The 21,479-nt window shown below is 47.9% G+C and overlaps 1 protein-coding gene across 14 annotated transcripts in view; it reads right to left on the minus strand.

Annotated features, from left to right (window-relative positions):
- NMNAT2 (nicotinamide nucleotide adenylyltransferase 2) overlaps positions 1-21,479 on the minus strand; it is a 231,319-nt gene that overhangs the window by 28,085 nt on the left and 181,755 nt on the right. For all 14 annotated transcript variants that reach the window (XM_058274846.1, XM_071207601.1, XM_071207605.1 and 11 more), the window contains 6 exons: positions 13,240-13,328; positions 12,333-12,400; positions 9,936-10,014; positions 4,309-4,435; positions 2,638-2,718; positions 1,390-1,434 (listed from right to left, as the gene is read on the minus strand). In XM_058274846.1, coding sequence (XP_058130829.1) covers positions 1,390-1,434; positions 2,638-2,718; positions 4,309-4,435; positions 9,936-10,014; positions 12,333-12,400; positions 13,240-13,328 — 489 coding nt within the window. The remainder of the gene's footprint in view (positions 1-1,389; positions 1,435-2,637; positions 2,719-4,308; positions 4,436-9,935; positions 10,015-12,332; positions 12,401-13,239; positions 13,329-21,479) is intronic.

Raw genomic sequence — 21,479 nt, forward strand, 5'->3', positions numbered from 1 at the left:
AGAAAGAAATGCACCCCGTAATACAGTTTTAAAAGTCTGGAGATGTGGAGCCTGCCGAGGAAGGCAGCAGTTCCTGGCCAGGTGTGGTCGCTTCAGGGAAGAGGGCATGCAGGGCTCCCACCCCACCCGCCACTCCCTCCTGGCCATCAGGGCGTCCAGGGGCTGTGGAACATGAGCCAGGTGCTCCTGCCTTCTTCGGGAGCAACCAGGAAGCCAGGTGCCCATTCTGTGCCCCTTAGACAGTGACTGGTAAATAAATGATATTAAAATGTAGTAAAACAAGGAGGGAGTGAGGAGTTTTGAGTAGTTGTTACTTTTGCTTTTAACACTATTTAACTAAGTTTATACAACAATTTTTAATAATGGCTGTGTTTAACAACCGACTCACAAAAGTCTTAAAAATTTATAATCGTTTCTCACAAACTGGTGTAAGCTGGCTCCAGCATCCCACTGGGCCTCAGCTCAGACAAGACCAGAGAAGCTCCTTGAAAATGCACCCTGGGCCTCCTGCTAGAACCTGGAGCTCAGATACAGTTTGATACATTGTATTAGGCCATCCCCTGCGGGAGTCTCTCCTCCACCCAGGATCTCCAGTCCGGAGACAGAGGGACCCAAGGAGGGAGATGCCTCAGTCCCTTTTCACTGGGAGTTCCAGGTGGAGCCCGTCTGCTGGATACCAGGCCGCCCCTCATCCTAGAGACCCAGGCACTCCAGGTGTCGTTGGCACATCTTGTTACCTGATATCTGTGCCAACTCTAGCCCCCAGCTCCATTCTGGCATCTGTCGGCCCTTTCCCCACTTCAGATGCTTGTATCTCCCACTTATCACCCATCCTGGAACCTTGGAAAGATTTCAGTTTTCTGGTTTGCTTCTCAGGGTGACTTAGAACGTAGCTCGCTAACACAAGACAGTCAACTCCTTCCCTTCCTGACAGCTCTTTGTAACCCCCGCCACGGGGCTATGGCCAGCCTGATGTCACACAGACAGTGGGGCTGCAGGGGCTCTCAGGCATCTCGCTCCCCCTCCAGCTTCACGCACTGAAAACCTCTGATAAGGACGACAGGGAAGCTCTTTCGCCTCGTGTGCAGCATCCTTGGGCAAAAGAAGGATCTCTGGCTGGCCCTCAAACTCAACTTTGATAGCTTTTAGAGAGGGGGAAAGGCTCCGAAAGAAAAATTGCCAGCTAGGCCTGTCCTGCCTCCTGGGAACTGGCCTGAGCCCAGTTAGGAGGGCCCAGTTAGGGGAGACAACTAAGAGTGATCTTGCTTGGGAACAGTTATTCTCCTGAGGGTAGACCCTGCCACACCCAGGTCTTCAGAATCTCTCCCCTCCCCCCAACATTGGTGGGGGGGCAGCTCCCAATGTCCCCTCTTGTCCAGCCCCACTCACCGATTTCCTCGTACCGCATTACCGTGCCCAGATTGGCATTCTCATCTGGGGAGGGAAGAGAACACAGAGGTATTAGGGACCCAGCTTCCTGGGCGCTGGGTGGTACCCATCGCGGGGTCTGCCTTGGGGCCTCCTCTGCAGGAGTGCTGGGGGTAGGGGAAGTGGTGGACGGGATGCCCTTGCCTCCCTGCCCAGGGGCATCTGAAAAGAGTGAGTGGAGAGCACAGTCCAGCATAAAACAGAGAGGGAGGGACCCGATTCCCCACACCCCAGGGGCAGGAATTCACATTTCTGGGACTTTCTGAATGAGAGAGGCTCACTGGGAAACCAGTTATGAACCCACACGTGCTCATATTTATATCTCTGTCTTAGGGAGGCACAAGAGCAACGTCCTCAAAACATAGCGAGACAGCTCTCCCAGAAACAAGGAGGTGGCTCTCTCTCCTTAGGAGATGCCTGCTTTGAACAAGCAAAACTGAGATGTTGAGATTTTTCACGTGGCAGTAGGTCGCAAGAGCCCACAGGAAGATGTGGAAGACAGAGCCTCTGACAGGTGCCCTCCTGTGTGCAAATGCCTGTAGGGGGTGCACGAGTGTGCGAGAGTGTGCACACCCACAAAACCAGAGAGGTTATCTAGTCCACCTGCCTCTCTTCTTCCTTAGTTGTTCTTCTCTGAGTTCCTTTTCAAGATGCCTGAAATTGGCAATTTCAGAAATGGCAGGAAAAAAGTCCCAAAGAACCAAAGGCATAAGGTCTGACTCATCAGCTCTTCTGCGGAATTGAATTTGGGGTTTTCAGAAGAAAGTGCCTTGGGGACTCTGATAGTGTCTCCTTGATGAGTCCTTGGGGGAGCAGCCAAGCACAGGCAAAGAGGAAAGAGCATGTGCCTTCTTCGCCGCTCAGCAGGAGGGCAGACCTGCCAGAGCTGGAGGGCCTGGCCAGGACTCTGGGCCCCACCAAAACCCTTAGGCACGTAGACACCTTCTCTGGGGGGTGGGAAGCAGCACACCCTCAAGCTGGGGAGAGGACCATGTGAGGTCTCCCCAGGCAGCCCAGGCCAGGCTGATCTCACCCTCGGGCCCCCCACCACAGACTGGCCTTGCAGACCTCTCGACATTCCCATCTCCTCTGGTCTCTCTGAATTCATGCTCCACACATGGTCACCCCATAGCAGGTGCTCAGTGCTAATGAGAGATGGGAAGAGGCAGAGAGGGTCTGACTGGGGAAGGAAGGTTCTCGCTCACTTACCCACGAAGGTGAAGCGCTCCACGGGCGGGCGGACACAGCAGATCCTGCTTAGGCTTTCTCCCACCTTTCCCAAGATCTTGGCTATGGGAGAAAGCAAGGCAGTCAGGGCAGAGGGAGCAAGCCACTCACAACTTACACTGGTGTTGGCTTAGCATTTGGGCCGCTGTAAACAATGGGGTGGCACTGGAGCTTGGGTAGTGGGAGGCAGAAAGCGGGTGGAGAGAAAGAAAAGAAATGGGACAGCAAAAATTCCTTTTCCTCATTCATAGCCCAAGGTACAAGCATCTTGAGCCATAGACAGGAATTTACTTTCTGGTCATATTTATCACATTGCAAAGAAAATTGGAAAATGTAAAAGACTGTAAAGAGGAAAATAAATAGCAGCCATAATCCCACCCCTAGAGATAACCACTGCTAACACACTGGTATATTATTGCCTTTCTTCCATATTTTTTAATGTATGCTTTGTAGGTTTGTCTACATAACATAAGCTGGACCATAATCTGTATTTAAAGATATATATGCAATGTTTCTTTTCATTTTTTATATCATGAGCATTTCTCCTCACTGGCCTTGTGCTATCTATACTCTGTGCTCAGTGCCTCCTGCCACTGAACAGTAACATCCAGATCCCAAGACACTCAAAGTACATGCTTGGAATAATTTTTGCTGGGCTAATAAGGCATTCCTTCCCATGTAAATGGACTTTAGAATAATCATATACCTTGTTTGAATTGAAAGGGATCTATCTGGTTTCAATGATCTCTCTGGGCTCCAAAAGAGAACATTTTTCCCGAGCCCCCACATGTAGCTGTATGCACACTAAAATGCTGGAACTTTGTGAATTGCCCTGTTTATAATAAACCAATTATATCATAGCTTCTGGACTCTAGGCCTGAAAGTAGTGCTCTCTCTGCCAGGATCTGTCTCTTTTGGCCTAGAAGGAAATATTAGAAAGAACACAAATCTTGGAGTTAAACAGTCCTGAATATAAATTCTGCCTCTTCTAGTTTTGAGCTATGTGACTTGGGCAAATCACTTACCTTCTCTGAACCTTGGTTTTCTATTTGCAAATGGGAACATGATATTTATCTCATGGAATTACTGCATTAAATGAGAACTTGTGTAAAGCGTGGAGCACTGTATGGACATACAGCAATAGGTGCTGGGTAAGTGTTGGTGGCCCCCGCGCTCTGTCGCTGGGGAAGGGGCTAAGTGTGTGGGCTCAGGAGTTAACTCTCTGAGTTTGACTCCAGGCCCTCCTACTTCATCACTGTGTGACCTTGGGCAACTCTTCAACCTCCCTGGAAGAGGCAGAGAAAAATGCTCCCTTTTGTATCTTTCGGCTCCACTTTATCCAACTATATTTGTGCTTAAATGCAGAAAAATAATGTGCAACCCCACAGCTGTATCTCCCTCTTCTCTCTCTCTCTCTTACTGAGACTATCCCTCTCAGATGCTCTGTATCAAGGATTCTCAAAGTGTGGTCTCCAGACCAGCAGTATCAGCATCGCATAGGAACTTGTTAGAAATGCAAGTTATCTCTCCCCTCCCAGACCCACTGGATCAAATTCTGGGGTCAAAGCAGCAATCTGTGCTGAATCGAGCTCTCCAGGCGACTCTGAGGCACGCTGTAGTCAGAACCACTGCTCCGTCCCAGTGTTCCCCTACCTGCGGTGGGTTTGGTGGGCACGTTGCTGTTCTGGTAAATGGGCTGGGGGGTCTCGTGTTGGGGCTGTCCGATCACTGGTGTCATGGAAGGTGTGTTCACATTGGAGAGGATGCAGCCGGTCACCCGCTAGGGAAAGGGAGAAGCTCAGAGTCAGTGTCATCAGCCAGTGGCAAATCTCCAAATGCCCACCTGCTGCTCATCCAAATGCTCATCATGGTACGGCATCTAGAGCTAAGGGAGAGTGCAGTGGGTTCTAGACCCAGCTCCATCGTGTGGCCAGTAGGCCAGCAGGAAGCAGGTAGCTCACAGATCTGGGCTCAAATTACAGCTCTGCCCTCATCTGGCTATGTGACCTTGGACAGGTACTTAACCTCTGGAAACTCAGCTCCAGAGTCGGACACAACACCTGCATTTTGGGTTGCAGTAGATTACATGCGTGCATGAAACATGCCTAGTGACATGCCTGGCACATGGAGGACCTGAGTAAGCGACAGCTGATGGTGTAATCTTCTGGGTAACAGGGGTACCTGCCCTGCCCACTGGCTTCAGGGGGCTCAGATGTGCCCATGTGCCAAGAGTTCTGGAAGCTTGGGCAAGGTCATAACATGATGCACCATCACCACCTGCGGCCTCTCAAGCCCTTAGTTGCCAAAAACAAGCAAAGGAGCTGGTGCCAGGCAGAGCAGGATGCGTTCGCGTTGCATGAGGCGGGCAAGGTGTTCCAAACACCCTTGCACCTGCTCACCAGTGTGAAAGCACATTCCAGAGCCAAACGGAAATTCTCTGTGTGTTATCATCTTGGGTTATCAGGCCTGTGGCTTCTCTCGAATGCCGCAGAAACCATAGAGCTCACAACACGGCATTCTTCACATCTGACCCAGAATCACCTCTCACTTGTATTCAGTGAGTGGGAGAGTAGCTATTAGGCAATGGTGAAACAGGACACATTTTCTGTTTATCTTCACAAGAGTCACTGCTCATTTAAGGTCCCTACCCTGAAAGCCAGACTCTCAGGAGTGATGGTACCCACCAGCCCCTGCCCCCTACCATATTTTCAGGATGACTGAGCTCTGTTGTCAGAGGACCCCCAATCCCCAGAGCTGGGAAGACCCTCTGAAGGCTCCTCTTCCACAGGTAGAACTTCACCTGGGCCCTTCTGAGCCCTGGAAGAGCAGGACACCTCACAAAGACAAGGCCCATTACCTTGTGGGGTGCCTGGTCACTTTGGAAATATTCCTGAGAGAAGGAGAGCATGGCAGCGTCTGGGCACAGCTGGAAGCCAGGCTGGGGCTGGTGCCCCCAGATCGTCTCGGCTGTGTAGGCTTCTCTGCCCAGCTGCGGCTGGTAGGGTGGGAGGGGTAGTCTGTTTCCTTTTTTATTATTATTTCCCCTCCAGAAGAGGAAACCTCACATTCTCGTTTAATAACTGACCTGCTGCTGAGGAATTTCTTTCAACTATCTTTCTCTTGCTGCATCCTCAGCCCCATTTGACCTCTTCCATCCTAGAGAAATAAGTGGCTGGCTGCGTGCCCCCTCTGGCCCAGTCTGCCCTCTATGTGCTCTCATGTTCTCATCGCCCCGAGTCACCTCTTGAGCTGCATATCCACCTCTCAGGTAGGTCTTCTCTCTGAGCCAGAAGCACTGGCCTGTCACTGGGGGGTATGGGGAGGGGGGGCAATGTATGACCTACATTCTGTCACCTCTGCTCATCAGTGCAACAGCTGGAGCTCCTGGACGTGCTCCTCTGGTGTTCTTAAGCCTCCTGAGTAGCAGAGGAAAGGTTCAGGAAACCCAAGGCATTTAGCCAGCAGCCTGAAAGCCAGAGCCTGGGTGTGCCCTGAGGGGCCCTGGCGCCTCCCTTCCATCATGGAGGCCGAGGCTTTCCCCAGTGTAGCAGCTGCTGGGGTTGAGCTGGGGCACCAGCACTTTTATTTCTTTTCTCCCTTCTGTTCCAAATCCTATCTTCCCCACACAGACAGCTGTCATGACCACGTTGCTTCCTGAACAAGAGGCTCTTCCATATTTCTGTCCCATTAAATTAGAATCCCAACTGGGAATTGGCTTGAGCATGGGGACAAACCACAGTGTGGAGTCTGGGCACCCTCCCCAAGCTGGGCAAATGCTTCCCTCCCTTCCCTAATCTTCTCTGTCTATAGATCTGCTCTCTTCACTAGTCTATCCCCAGAGATAATTTTGGTGCTGGGAAGCTGCGAGGGAGGGGGCAGGAGAATTGCTTATTAGCCTTGTGTGATGGTTTGAAGCTATCTGGACCCCAGAAAATCATGTTCTTAATGCTAATTCATTCCTGTAGGTGTAAACCTAGTCTAAATGGGGCCTTTTGATTAGGTTACTTCAGGAAGATGTGGCCCAGGGTGGGTCTTAATCCTCTTATTGGAGTTCTTTTCAAGAGAAGGAAATTTAGATGAAGAGAAAAAGCAATAGAAACTGACAAAGAAAGCCACAGAAGCCAGGAGCTTTAAGCAACAGAAAAGAAGGGAGAGACCAGCAGACACCATTGTGTGCCTTGCCATGCGACACAGGAGTCTAGGATCACTGGCAGTTAAGCTTCAGGGAGAAAGCATCACCTGATGATGCTTCAATTTGGACATTTTTCTCAGTCTTGAAATAGTAAGCTTGTAAGCTAATAAACCCCTTTTGTAAAAGCAGACTCATTTCTAGTATATTACTTTTGGCAGCCCAGTAGACTAAAACATCTAACTACAGACTCAGGGAGTCAGGGAGGAAAGGTTGGTTAGTGGGTTTAAATGGCCTGTGCTTGCTATGTGCCCTGAACTTGAGCAAAGGGACAGTGAGCATGTATGTGTGTGTACACAAGTGACTGAACAGTTCAGAGACCCATGGGGGCTGTCACATGGTAAAGGTCTTTCATAGCCTTTCTGCCTACTTCCTTTTGGCCTTCAGTCAAAAGCAGAGGCAAACTCCCATCAGACATGAGCCAGAGTGAAGGAAGAAGACTGGGTCATATATTGGAACCAGCCCAGGATATGAAATTAAAAGACTTGCGTTAACCAGATGGATGAGTTTAGACAACTCATTAAACCTTTCTGAGTCTGTGTCTTCAATTCTCAAAAACAGGAATAACAGCAAAGTTTATCCTGTGCTGCAAATGGAAAAAAAATGCTATGCAAACTACAAGATCCTATGTGGTAGTCCTCAGTGCTGTTCACCAGTATTGCCAGGCTGGTTTGAAGCTGTATGTACACCAGAAAAAACATGTTCTTAAATAATCCATTCCTGCGGGTGTAGACCCATTGTAAGTAGGACCTTCTGATGCGGCTACTTCAGTTAATGTGTGACCCACCTCTCTCAGGATGGGTCTTAATGCTATTACTGGAGTCCTTTATAAATGGAATGAATATAAATAGAGAAATCCACAGAAGCAAGAAGCCTAAATCAATGAAACCCAGAAGAGAGGCGAGAGATCAGCAGTTGGTCACCATGTGCCTTGTCATGTGACAGAGGAGCTAAGGATTCCTGGAGCCAGTTTTCAAGAAGAAAGCATTGCCTTGATGATGCTCGATTTGGACATTTTCTCGGTCTCAAAACTGTAAACCAATAAATTCCCATTATTCAGGCTGAACCATTTAATGGTATTTGTTTTAAGCAGCCTGGGAAACTAAAACACCAGCTCTCTACTTTCTGGGCATATAGTAGGACTGTACTTCCCCGTACCCTTTGGAGTATGGTTATGAGATTTGCTTTGGCCAATGAGATGTGAGCAGAAATGACATGTATCATTTGCAGGAAGAAGCTTTAAAAACCAGTTCTTGATTCCCCATAGTCTCTTTCTCCTGCCAAGATGGTCATGGAAGCACCTGTCTTTAAGAATCTTTTGAGTGACTAGAAGAAGCACAGGCCCCCACGTGACCCCCAGCTGACATGTAGTGTGAGTTAGAAAAGTACTTGTGTTAACCACTGTGATTTTAGCATTGTTTTTTTAAAAGATGTATTTTATTTGTTTCTCTCTGCACCCCCCCCCCCCACCCCAGTTGTCTGTTCCATTTGCTGCGTATTCTCTGTTTGCTTCTGTTGTTGTCAGCAGCACGGGAATCTGTGTCTCTTTTTTTTTGCGTCATCTTGCTGTGTGAGCTCTCCGTGGGTGTGGCGCCATTCCTGGACAGGCTGCACTTTCGCGCTGGGCGGCTCTCCTTACGGGGCACACTCATTGCATGTAGGGCTCCCCTACATGGGACACCCGTTTGGCACGGCACTCCTTGAGCGCCTTAGCACTGCACATGGGCCAGCTGCACACAGGTCAAGAAGGCCCGGGGTTTGAACCGCGGACCTCCCATGTAGTAGACAGATGCCCTATCCACTGGGCCAAGTCCGCTTCCCAGCATTGTTTGTTACCACAGCATATTTTAGTGTATCCTAACTGATACACCCTTATACAGTAAGATGTGATTGCTATTATTATTGCTGTTTTGAGCCCAGCACAGAAGAGCATGTCAGTGCCACCCCATGTCCCCTTTCAAGGGGATGAAGAAGGACTCTGGATGTGTGTGAAAGGTTGAGATCAGCTTTCTTCAGTTCTATGGGGGAACAAAAAACCTTAAATGGACTGACCAACAGCTAGCCAGTCCTCTCTACCTCTCCTCTTTAACCCCCGGGATAGTCTGGAAACCTAAAGCTCCACATCTATTAAAATAAAGCTCTGCTGCCTGTTTGGTGAGCATCGGGTGGTCAGTGGGTGCTGTCAGCTCCCCAAGAAGATTCTGGCAGGCCCTCCAACAGCTAGCATACAGGTGGGATAGGGTTCACTGTGTATCAGAACAGTACCATTCAGGTGGTTTCTTGGGGCTGAGGGTGCTCTGCCTCAGGGTCAGGGCAGGGGAGAGAATTTATTGTTTCTTGTTTTGGTCTGCCAGGCTCCTTGCTATGGATGGCATGGCTTTCCAGCCTGTCACTGTGGGAGAGGATGGGTTGGTATTTATCTGTGATGGGTGTTTTCTGCAGACTCTGGCCAGTGCTGCTGGTTTGTGTGGCGCCCATTCAAACCTGGCAACCAACTCTTCAGTCTCTGCAGCTCAGCTGCAATACCCAGACCCAGCCAGAAAGACAGGGGCTGTTGGGAGTTCTCACCCATCCTTTCACCCATTAATAAAACAGAGGTCAGAGTACCATCTGCTCGTAGAGCTCCGACAGGCATGCAGGGCCATGGCAGCAGCGTCCTTATGCTGGAGTAAGGGGACCTGTCAACCCCTCTATAGGCAGAGCGGGATGGCCTGCCTGCTTGTATCTCCCCCAAGTACCCCCCTTTTCTCCAGCTCTTCACTTCCTCTCTTCCTCTCCTCACTTTCTGGAGTTCTAAAACTGAGCTCCTGCATTCCAACCTTGAACTTGCTGCAGGAGGATTAAAATTTCGCCAGGTCATATCCAGCAACAATGTCTGAACCAGGAAGTCAAGTTAGGGGATAGAAGGCAGGGAGCAGCCTCTGCTGCTGCTCCTGGTTCCTTGTTGGTGCCGTTCATGGGCTGATCCCCCCACAACTGGCTGAGGAGGAGGAGGCTGAAATCAGGTCAGTAGGGCAGCAGCTCCTCCACAGGCCCAGCGCCTCCCCCATGCTCCGTGGATCCACTCACCCCCAGCCACGGCCCAGCTCACCTTCATGAGGTCCCGGTGGTGCTCCAACACGCTGCAGGTCGTCTGCCAGGTATCCTGATAGCACTCCCACGGGTCCACCCTAACGGGATTGAAAAGAGGTTTCCCTTGGTTTGCATTCCTTTCTGGTCCCTTCCAAAGGGACCAGGGAGCTTAGCTGGCCTGGTCACACTGTGTGCCTAGATCCAAATTCAGATAAGACATAGGCTTGAGACACCTTCCTGGGCCTCCTCCTCTGGAAAATGGGAGAAGTATGGCATATGCTGGTGACCAGGACACTGGTCCTAGTCTGCCTGAGTTTAATTCTAGCCCCAGCACTTTCTAGGTGTGTGACTTTGGGAAGCTTATGTCACTGCTCAGTGCCTCAGGTTCCCCATATGAAAAAGGGAATGACAACAGTAACCATGTCATGGAGTTTTCAGGAGGGGTCAATGGGTTTTATATGTAAAGTGCTGAGTACAGTGTTTTGCTCTTAGTCTCACCAGCAAAATGGGAATTCTCTGAACCTTATAGGATTGTGATAAGCATTAAATGAGCCGGGTCCTCATCAAGTGATGGCTGCTTTACCCTTCTCAGGTGGCAAGTGTTGGGGAACCGGCCCCTGTCTGCCTCCCCCTGTTATGGGGTGCCTTGTGGGTTCAGGGGGAAGAGGCAGACTGGCAGGCCCTGACCAAACCAGCCCTCCTGCAGGCCAGGACGCGAGGTGAGCAGGGATCCAGCCAGAACTGATACAGCCCTCGGGTGTAATTGTCGACTTAATGAGCTGCTAAATTGGGATATTTCTTAACATTTTTTTTTTCAGCCGTTGAGCATTCCCTGCTATTTCCCAAGAACACACGCCCAAGGTTCGGGGTTCTTAACCAGGGATCTGTGAGCTTGAATTGAAATTCAAAAAAACATTCTTGTGGGAACATGTTGGTGCAGGTGTGATATATTTATTAAATGATACACAGTATAGAGTAGAATTAGTAAGGGGTCCATGATTTTCATCTGACTGGCAAAAGGGTCTGTGGACCAAACATGGTGAAGAACCCCCACCATAGAGCTTACCTGCACCTGGCTCCCCAGACCACCCCATCCCCAGCATGGGCACCCACATGTGCCTGGAGATGGGCAGACACCAGGCTCCGCCAAAGCCATGCACAGGGCCCTGCTGCAACCAGCCCCCATCTCCAGAACTCCAAGCCTCCCTAGTGATCTCAGTTTTTGGAATTCTGATTACTCCCCGTGCCTAGAGCAGTGCAGGGCAGGCAGAAGGCACTCAGGGCATGTTTGCTGAATGAATGAGGGAATTACTCCTGAATTTCCTAATCATGTCAAAACAGTAACAGCCTCCTGCCCAGTGTTTTTCCCAGGGGACTCCATTTTTCCCTGTAGGTCTTATTTCTATTCCTGACTTGACCACAGATAGACTGTTCATTCTTAAGTCTCAACTCCTCTGGACCAGATTCTCACCTGTGAAAAGGCAGGTGTCTCTCTATCTTAGGAGGACGAGACAGTGTATCAAATGGCCTGTGCTTCTCACACAAATCATTGCACCCAAGTGCCAAGGTTCACTGTTTAATTATTATTGTCGCTTTCCTTCACTGCTCTCATTTCCTTCCACCCCATCTCTTCTCAGCTAACACTCTGCATCCCTTATTCTGAGGTCAGCTTCCCACCATTCACCCCACTTTCATGGACACCACTAAGTGCTGTTTATTTTTCCATGGGAGAAATTATAGCAGAAATGGTGTGCCATTATTAAGGGGAAAAATGTCATCTTCTCCTGCACAATATAACTGCAGGAACTTGGGGGAGCATAATTAGCATAATCAGTGGAAGCTTGCTTTAATTACATTGCAAGCTCAGTGTCTGCCCGAGGGCTAAACAGGGATCATTGAGAGGTAAAAGCAGTGAGTGCAACAAAGGGCTATACTCGCCCAACCTACACCCTGTCCCAGAGTTAGCTTTGGGTCCTTAGAAACTCTGAGTTCAAGAATGGAAAATAGCCAGGCAGGGAACATTTTCTGAAAGGTAGCAGCAGTTAACGGAATTTGGTGGGAATGAGAGTGGGAGGAATTTCCAATTCTTTGGCTACACTTCACCCCAAACCCAATGGTGTTTTACAAAGTACCAGGAATCACTCCAGGATCCAAAAATGCCGAAACAGATGAAACAATTAAAGCCCTTCGTTAGTTTAATGGGTCCCCTAGCTTGGTTAAAAAATAAAATTAATAGTGAGGGCACCCTTGAAGGTCCACCTAATTGTTGCCTATACAAGGCAAAGAGCTCTTCCAAAATTTGCAGGACCCAGGTTGCTCCTGGGACCCTTCCTCTTTCCCCACCCTACCACCAATGAGTCCAAGGGCCAGCCGTCTCCTTCCCATTGTCTTCACTGGCATCATCAGCCCAGCCTACCTGATCCAATCGGAATTCTGGACCGCCAGCTGACACATGATGAGTCGATGCCGGCTGGACACAAGGCCCTGGGAAACAACAGAGAAATTGTTAGGAGGCTCCCTCCCTCCCCACAGGAGCTCCGAAGTACCATTCCAAGCCAGCGCTTTAGAAAAATGCAGCCAAATTTTGGTGGTGCGAGGAAATGAGGTGTGACCCCTTGTGCCTCTGTCACACAGACAGGCTGGAGTGACAGAAGGAAAGAAAAAAAGAATAAAGGGTATGTAGAGTATATTGTCCCAGTAAGGTCAATAGATGAGCTTCCTTTAGTGGAGCAGAGATGAAGCCCAGCTCAGCAAATGTGGCTTGTCTATAGCTCATCTGGATGGTTAGGTGTCTTTCCCCAGAGCCCACAAAGTTGAATCTATGAGAAGGTAGGATGGGTGGTAGAGCATCTCCATTTTCTGGGACATGTGGTAGGGGAGGGAGGGGCAGAGAAATGGATTTTAAATTTGATTGCAAGAGGCATAGACCTTTTTCTTCTAAAATCCTAGGAAAGACTTGCCTCATGAGGTTTGACCCATAACCAGCAGCCACTTTGGCTTCCGTGCCAATTCACACTCAGTTGGTGGGCCTGCTCCTCTTTCACTGAGCTCTGCCTAGGCCTGGTGCTGTGAGCTGTGAGCCGGGGAGCTGTGAGCACATGCCTCCTCGTGGGCAGGTGTTGACACCTGTTCCTCCCAGCTGCTGCTCCAGTGCCCATTCACTTAGGTCCGACGGTGGCCCAGTGATGGCAAGTGGGATGCCTGCTATTGGGCATTTTGCTTTTCTGAGAATCTTAGGGATGGCAGGGGGCAGTCTTACGCTAGAGGAGCAAAGGCAAGTGAAGGGAGGGTGAAAGTGGAAAGGGGCAAAGGAAGGAGCATACCTGTTTTCCATAGGAGTCGTGGACAGGAGAGACAATCCCACCAATCACAATAAACCTTCCAGTCTTGTGCAGATAATCCCTGGCTCTTTCTAAGAGAAGAAAACGGCATATTATAAGAGGAAAGGTGTACATTAAAGGTGATAATTGAAATCAATATGCTCATCTCTATAAGGCTAAGGTTTATTTCCCATCTTTCTTACCTTTAAATAGAGAGTGCCAGCTTTCAGAGCATAATGCTGTTGATTAAAGGTTTTGGAACCAGGTTTCGGCCCCCGAAGCAAAAGGATTTAGACCTCCAAGTAATTAATCCAGTTTTAAAAGACCTCTATTGGACAAACCCATTGCAGCTCAGAGTGGTTTAAGACAAGTGCCTTGTTAAGAGCCATTAAAGCTACTAGATTGGAATTTACCCCTATTCTCACTTTCTGAAATTTCTACAAGGAGGAGTAGTTAAAAAAAAAGCCTCCTTATAATATGAAAGGTGTTCTGATTGCCTCACCTAATTACTCAGAGGAGAAAAACTACCAACAGATTTAAAGGGCCTAGTACATACAGAGAACAACAATTGGATCAGAAAACCCCAGCCAGCGTTAGAGTTGGTTGAGAAAAGTTGAGCCAGAAAAAGCCTCTTTTCCTTTGGAAGGTATGTGATATTGTCTTCCCAAATTTATCAGACAAACCCAATTTCATTTTTGTGAAAAAGTTCAGCAATCTAGAAAGGGGCTCATTGTATAATTCCCAACAGGGCCTGAGTTTGTCTTGTACCAATGAGGAAATCTGGTGTGGATTTTATGGGTGAAGGAATTTACACATGAATGAAGGCCTAGGCAAGAAGGCTAGCTGTACGTTTTTTGTTTTGTTTTGTTTTCTCTTCCCTTCCCCCCTCCCCATAGTTGTCTGCTCTGTGTCCATTTGCTGCCTGTTCTTCTGTGTCCACCTGTATTCTTGTCAGCAGCACCCAGAATCCATGTCTATTTTTGTTGCGTCATCTTGCTGCGTCAGCTCTCCATGTGTGCGGCACCATTCCTGGGCAGGCTGCACTTTTTCTGCACTGAGCGGCTATCCTTACGGGGTGCACTCCTTGTATGTGGGGCTCCCCTATGCAGAGAACATCCCTGCATGGCACAGCACTCCTTGCAGGCATCAGCACTGTGTGTGAGCCAGCTCATCACATAGGTCAAGGAGGCCCGGGGTTTGAACCTTGAACCTCCCGTGTAGTAGACAGACACCCTATCTGTTGAGCCAAATCTGCTTCCCTAGCTGTAAGTTTTACAAACAGGTTTCCAGAACTGCTTTGCTGGCTCTCTTAAAACTTAAAAATAGTTCTTACCTCTTTCCACATTTGCTTTATAAAAGAGTGATTTATTTATTTATTTATTTATTTATTTATTTATTTATTTATTTATTTATTTATTTATCTCCCCTGCCCCCCACCCTGGTTGTCTGTTCTCTGTGTCTATTTGCTGCATCTTGTTCTTTGTCCACTTCTGTTGTTGTCAGTGGCACAGGATCTGTGTCTCTTTTTGTTGCGTCATCTGGTTGTGTCAGCTCTCCATGTGTGCGGCACCATTCTTAGGCAGACTGCACTTTCTTTTGTGCTGGGCGGCTCTCCTTATGGGGCGCACTCCTTGCGCGTGGGCTCCCCTACGTGGGGGACACCCCTGCGTGGCACGGCACTCCTTGCGCACATCAGCACTGTGCATGGGTCAGCTCCACATGAGTCAAGGAGGCCCGGGGTTTGAACTGCGGACCTCCCATGTAATAGACAGATGCCCTAACCACTGTGCCAAGTTCATTTCCCTAAGAGTGATTTTACGTCACTTGTTTTCTAGGCTTATTTTGAGGCCAAGGACAAGTTGAAGACCTTCTTAAACCATCAATAAAAAATAGTTGAATAAACCCCCAGCCCCTCTTCCTTGGACTTCCACGCCCAGTCTTCCTCAGGATTGTTACATTTAGTCCTTAGCTTTCACTGATGCCAGACCTCCCTTACCCACTCTGCCTTCTGAATAAGGCAGGCATTACTGTCCTTATTCTCCACTTACCCAAGCACTCCATTTGAGGCCCAGCTCTACCCAGCACCCAGCAGGCCTATTCTGTCCAACATCTCCCTCTTCTGGACTTACTGCCCTACCAGCTCACTGTGCATCAGCCCAAGGGACCTGGAGATTGTTTCTGAGAGTTTATGCCCTGGCTCTTCTTGCAGGGAGGACCCAAATTCACAGCATAGATAACATACATATGAGGAGCAGGCTGAGTGTAAGATGATCAACAGTTAGCTGCTCATAGGTCAAATGACCCAGATCAGCTGCACTGCCCTTTTGAAAACTCTGTGGACATAAGAAAACATATTTGTGGTCCAAATGTGGTCTAGTCTGTCACCCATACCAAAGACTTCTTTGACTCGTAAGTGCCTAGCATAGTGTCTTGTTTCTTGAACACAAGATGCTCAATAAATATTCATACCTAGAAGGCTCATGCAGCAGCCAGGCCCTACTCTTGCCCGTCTAGGGTATCCTTCCCGTGGGCCATCTTGGTCCAGTGAGTTGCCATCTCTTTCCTTAGAACATACTCCAGAATTTCTAGTAGGAATTCATTGTGTCAAGGAATCTTGTTGCCTTAGAAGATGAATCATTCTTTTCTTCCGGCCAAGATGAGGGACCCCTTCCCCTGGCAATGCTCCTAAGTTTGCTACTTTGTGAAAAGGCAATTCTGAAAGGATTAGCCCTAATCCCAGTCTCTGAAGGAGGACAGGAGAGATTAATTTTGCCTGGGGGAACCAGGAATGACTTCTTGGAGGAGGTGTAATTTGAGTTTGGCCTTGAAAGAAGGTAGGGCTTCAATAGACAGAGGGAGAGCTTCCCAAGCAGAGTGAGGAGTTCCAGAAAATACCCAGAAATTCTACAGTGGAAAGCACGCTTAACAACTGGTTTAGCTGCAACGGCAAGAACCAGAAAGGAAGGAGGGCCCAACAGTGGGCCCGTGACACTAATGGTTACACTTTTGAGCCTATACACCTGCAATAAGAACAAGGCCTAGAGTAGCATTGTGCCTGGGGGTTTCCTCCTGACAGCCTTCATGTTACTCAAATGTGGCCACTCTCACAGCCAAACTCAGCGTGTAGATGCGATGCATTCCCCCCAGTGTGGGACACGACACCCGGGGATGAGCCTCCCTGGCACCGAGGGATCACTACCACATACCAGCTGAAGAAGCAACTAGAAAATGACCTTGAATTAAAGATTCAATGCGGAACAGCAGAATATACTTGTCTACATATAATAACATGACTTCGGGAAGCTGTTTGACCTAATGTAAGGGGGAAATGGAAAGGAGAAATGAGATTATAAGGCTGTGAGTCTCTAAAAAAGAGTCTGGAGGTTGTCAGAAGGAATACCCCTATGTACAACTGAACAGAGTCTAAGAGACAGATAAGGAAGATACAACCCCAGGTATTGGTTCTTTTGAGGGATAAAGAGACCCACGGGTTCTATGGTCATGGCAGAAGGGGTTCACTGCCATGACAGATAGCCCTTCTTTGGAGCTGGTGTTTCTGCGTGATGGAATTGGACTCAGAGGGGATCTCTTTTCACAAGACTTGCATGATACTTTATTGGAATTGTAGTTGGTGCTGGGTTTAAGATATATGTAGGGGATTTGAATCTCTGGACTGGTAATATGACACCCAGGCCCAGAGCCTCAACAGACTTCAGCTCCTACACTTTGATTTATTGGACTTACTCCACTCAGCTAACATGGAGTTGAAGAAGATCAACCACCACAACATGGAGCCTAGAGTGTCTACAACTAGAAGCGGGAGGAGTGCATCCAGTACCCATGTGGAATCTAAGCCCTCACTTGACATAGATGTGCAATGGACACAACCAATCCAATGTCCACAGAGAAAATGTGGAATGGGTGTGGGAACGGTAGCCATGGTGGCTGCTGGGTGTGGGGAACGGGAGGAAGAGATGAGATGTGGAGGCGTTTTCGGGATGTGGAGTTGTCCTGGATAGTGCTTCACGGACAATTACGGGACATTATAGATCCCCCCAGGGCCCACTGGATGGAACGTGAGAGAGTCTGGGCTATGATGTGGACCATTGACTATGGGGTGCAGTGATGCTCAGAGATGAACTTACCAGGTGCAATGGATGTGTCATGATGATGGGAGAGAGTGTTGCTGTGGGGGGAGTGGGGGGCGGGGGCGGTGGGGTTGAATGGGACCTCATATTTTTCATAATGTAATTTTAAAAAAATAATAAATAATTAAAAAAAACAAAAACAACAACTGGTTTAGTCACAACCACTGTGGTTAGGCTACAGGGGGCATGGTAAGGGTGAGCAGGAGGATGAGGGAGGGATACTGTGGGAATCAAACTGTGGGGGCCCTGAAAGTTAGTCCAAGGAATGTAACCTTTACCCCAGAAATCACTGTTTCCGCAAAGTATTCTGTGTATCACTTGCAGCAGAATCTAATCTAAAATGCAGATTCCTGGGTCTCAGCCCAAAGTTAATGAATCAGAATCCCTGGGGATGAGACATAAAAATATGCATTTCTAACAAGTTTCCCTAGATAATTCTTCTGTTCTCTAAAATGTGAGAACCACTGCTATAGACAATAGGAAACCACGGAAGGCTATTGAGCCAGGAAATGACATACTCTGAACTGGAAAGGAAGCAAAATTCAAAGAAGAGATAGTGAAAAATGCCTAGGAAGTAAAATCATCACTTAAAAGGAATAATCATTTTAGGCAGGAAATGTGGGGGCAGAAGATGTGGTGTGGAGGAGGAAGATGACCTAAGGAAAGTTCCCAGAGAATGTTCAGGGACAACAAAAAGCAATACTTGCCACTGTACATACAGGGCAACACCTACATATAGCAGTGATGAAAGGCAAAATGTCAAAAACAAAGCTTTTTCATTTCTTCATTTTTTGGCAACCCAATTTATTTTTCCTTTATTTATTTTTTCTAAATTACTATGTATCCTATAGCTAACATTTAAATCCATCACTATATTCCATTTTATTATTAATGGATCCTGGCAATATATTAAGCTTCCTTTTTAAAGAGGTTTTGAACTACAGAGAAGATCAACAATGGCAGGGAGGAATATGGATGGGAGGGAGTTCTCCAGGGCTTGTATACAGGATACATAAAAATGTTTGGGGGAAACGGACTTTGGCCCAGTGGTTAGGGCGTCCGTCTACCATATGGGAGGTCCGCGGTTCAAACCCCGGGCCTCCTTGACCCGTGTGGAGCTGGCCCATGCGCAGCGCTGATGCGCGCAAGGAGTGCCGTGCTACGCAAGGGTGTCCCCCGCGTGGGGGAGCCCCACGCGCAAGGAGTGCGCCCGTGAGGAAAGCCGCCCAGCGTGAAAAGAAAGAGCAGCCTGCCCAGGAATGGCGCCGCCCACACTTCCCGTGCCGCTGATGACAACAGAAGCAGACAAAGAAACAAGACGCAGCAAATAGACACCAAGAACAGACAACCAGGGGAGGGGGGGAAATTAAATAAATAAATAAATCTTAAAAAAAAAAAAAAAGTTTGGATATTTTCATAGTGGTTTCAGTTAAACACAAAAACTGAGAGAGTGCTGAATGCCTAGCCAGGGGAGCTCTATCACATTCCCCAATGGAACAGCAACAATCCCCCAAGTGCAATGGCAAAGACCAATAAAGGTGGATGGTCCAACAATGAGCCCTTGATTCTGATGGTTATGATTATGTGCTTGTATGCCTGAAATATGAACTAGGCCTAGAGCTGCAGGGTGCCGAAGAGTTACCTCCTGAGAGCCTCCATGTTGCTCAAATGTGGCCACTCTCTAAGCCAACTCAGCATGTAAATGTATTTCCTTCCACCCAGGGTGGGACATGACTCCCAGGGATGAGCCTCCCTGGCACTGAGGGATTACTACCAAGCACCAGCTGATGATGTAACTAGAAAAAGACCTTGAATAAAAGGGTCAACTCAGACAAGCAGAATATCTCAGCCTATCAGAAGAATATCAGCCTATCAGCAGAATATCAGGTGTTAAAAACTGTTTTTTGACTTTGGATGAAAGGGGGAAATGGAAAGGACAAATGAGTTCATGGCTATGAGTCTCCAAAAAATGAGTTGGGAGGTCATCAGGGGGGTAATGCTATGCATGCCTCAGCAGGGTACCAGAGATAGCCAAAGTAGATAGAAACCCTGGAACTGGTTCTCCTGAGGGCTCCAGATGACTCTAGAATTCAGTGCCACATCATTTTGCCCTATTTTGGTGTTTATATTCCTGAGTGTGAGGGAGTTGGACTCAGATATGACCTTTCTACACATATCTCTGCTGTTACTTTTACCAGACCTGTGGTTGGCATTTGAGTTGGTATATACTCAGACCTGAATCTCTGAGCTGTCCGTGTGACGGCCAGGCCCTGGGCCTCAGCAGACTTGCAGCTCCTACCCTCTGGCTTATCGGCCTTACACTGGCCAGCTAACAGGGAGGTGAAGAAGGTCAATCACCACATCAGGGAGCCAAGAGTGCCTACAACTGCAAGCAGGAGAATTGGATTCATCATCCATGTGGAATCTAAGACCCCTCCTGATGTCGAGGGGGACTGGACATAACCATCCCAGGGTCCACAGGATGGAGGAATAGAGTATGGATTAGAATGGACTTACTGGTATTCTGTTGGGGAACTATTGTGATTAGTAATGGAAGAAATTGTAGTATTGATGTGGGGAAAATGGCCACAGTAGCTGCTGATGGTAGGGAGAGGGAAGAAGAGATATGATGTGGGGGCATTTTCAGGATTTGGAGTTGTCCTAGGTGGTTCTTTAGGGACAGGTGCTGGACATTGTGTGTCTGCCATAGCCCACTGGGTGGACTGGGCGAGAGTGTAGGCTATAATGTAAACCGCTATCCATGTGGTGCAGGAGTGCTCCAAAATGTATTCACCAGGTGCAGTGAATGTGCCATGACGATGGAAGAGGTTGTTGATGTGGGAGGAATGGGGCAGGGGAGACCTCATTTTTTAAAATGTAACATTTAAAAGAAAATAAAGGGAAAAAAATCATAAAAAAAAAAAAAAGCAAGACTTCTTCCTCCCTTCTGACTTTTTTGTCCTGCTTTGCTTCTTGGTCTTTGCAGTTGGACATGTCACTGCCATATCACCTGAGCATCAATTTTTTTGACTTATGATTGTACTAATAATACTAGGTTGTTGTTTTTTTCCCTTTACCTCCCCCCTGCCCTACTGTTTTTGCTGTCTGTGTCCATTTGCTGTGTGATCATCTGTGTCTATTTCTCTTTTTGTCTTCTCTTTCCGTTTTTCTCCTCTAGGATTCACCGGGATTTGATCCTGGGGAACTCTGATGTCGAGAGAGATTCCCTATCAATTGCACCACCTCAATTCCTGGTGTCTGCTGTGCTTCACCTTGACTCTCCCTTTCGTCTCTCTTTTGTTGCATCATCATTTTGCTGTGTGACTCACTTTCTCCAGCACTGACTTGCCATGTGGGCACTTGGCTTGTCACGCAGGCACTTGGATCACCATGTGGGCACTGGCTCGCCGCGTGGGCACTGGCTTGCCATGAAGGCGTGCTTTTTTTTTTTTTTTAACCAGGAGGCCCCAGGGAGCAAACCCTGGTTCTCCCATAAGGTAGGTGGAAGCCCAAGTGCTTGAGCCACATCCGCTTCCCAATACTCAGCTTTATATACTAGAACCCATCAGTTGCCTTATTATCCTTCAGCTTGAATAGAATGTCAAGCAAAAAAAAACCCAGCACCCAAATAAGTAAAAGTGTCAAGGAACAGATAGAGTTATTTTCTTTCCTTGCGTCCCAAAGAGATCCCAAATGCCTAGTGATACCTAAATCAGGAACTGTGTGGTAGAGTGATAACAAGACTGAACTTGGGATTGGAAGACCAGCTTGCCCTAGACCTTGGGCAAGCCACTCTTTCCCTGAGCCTTAGGTTCCATTTCTGTAAAATACTTTCATTGCAAAGTTGTTATGAGAATCAACTCGAATTAGGAATATAAAAGTGAATCATGTCTAAATGGTTTCACTGGAGAGTCCTACCAAATGTTTAAGACCAATTCTATACACTCTTTCAGAAAATAGAAGGGGAGGATACACTTCCCAAATAATGCTGACCAGACAAAGAAAGTCCAAAAAAGAAAACTACTAACCAATATTCCTTATGACTATAAACACAAAAATACTTAACAAAATATGAGCAAATAGAAGTTAGGAACA

Source organism: Dasypus novemcinctus, chromosome 13, assembly GCF_030445035.2.
Source record: "Dasypus novemcinctus isolate mDasNov1 chromosome 13, mDasNov1.1.hap2, whole genome shotgun sequence".
Classification (NCBI taxonomy): Eukaryota; Metazoa; Chordata; class Mammalia; order Cingulata; family Dasypodidae; genus Dasypus; species Dasypus novemcinctus.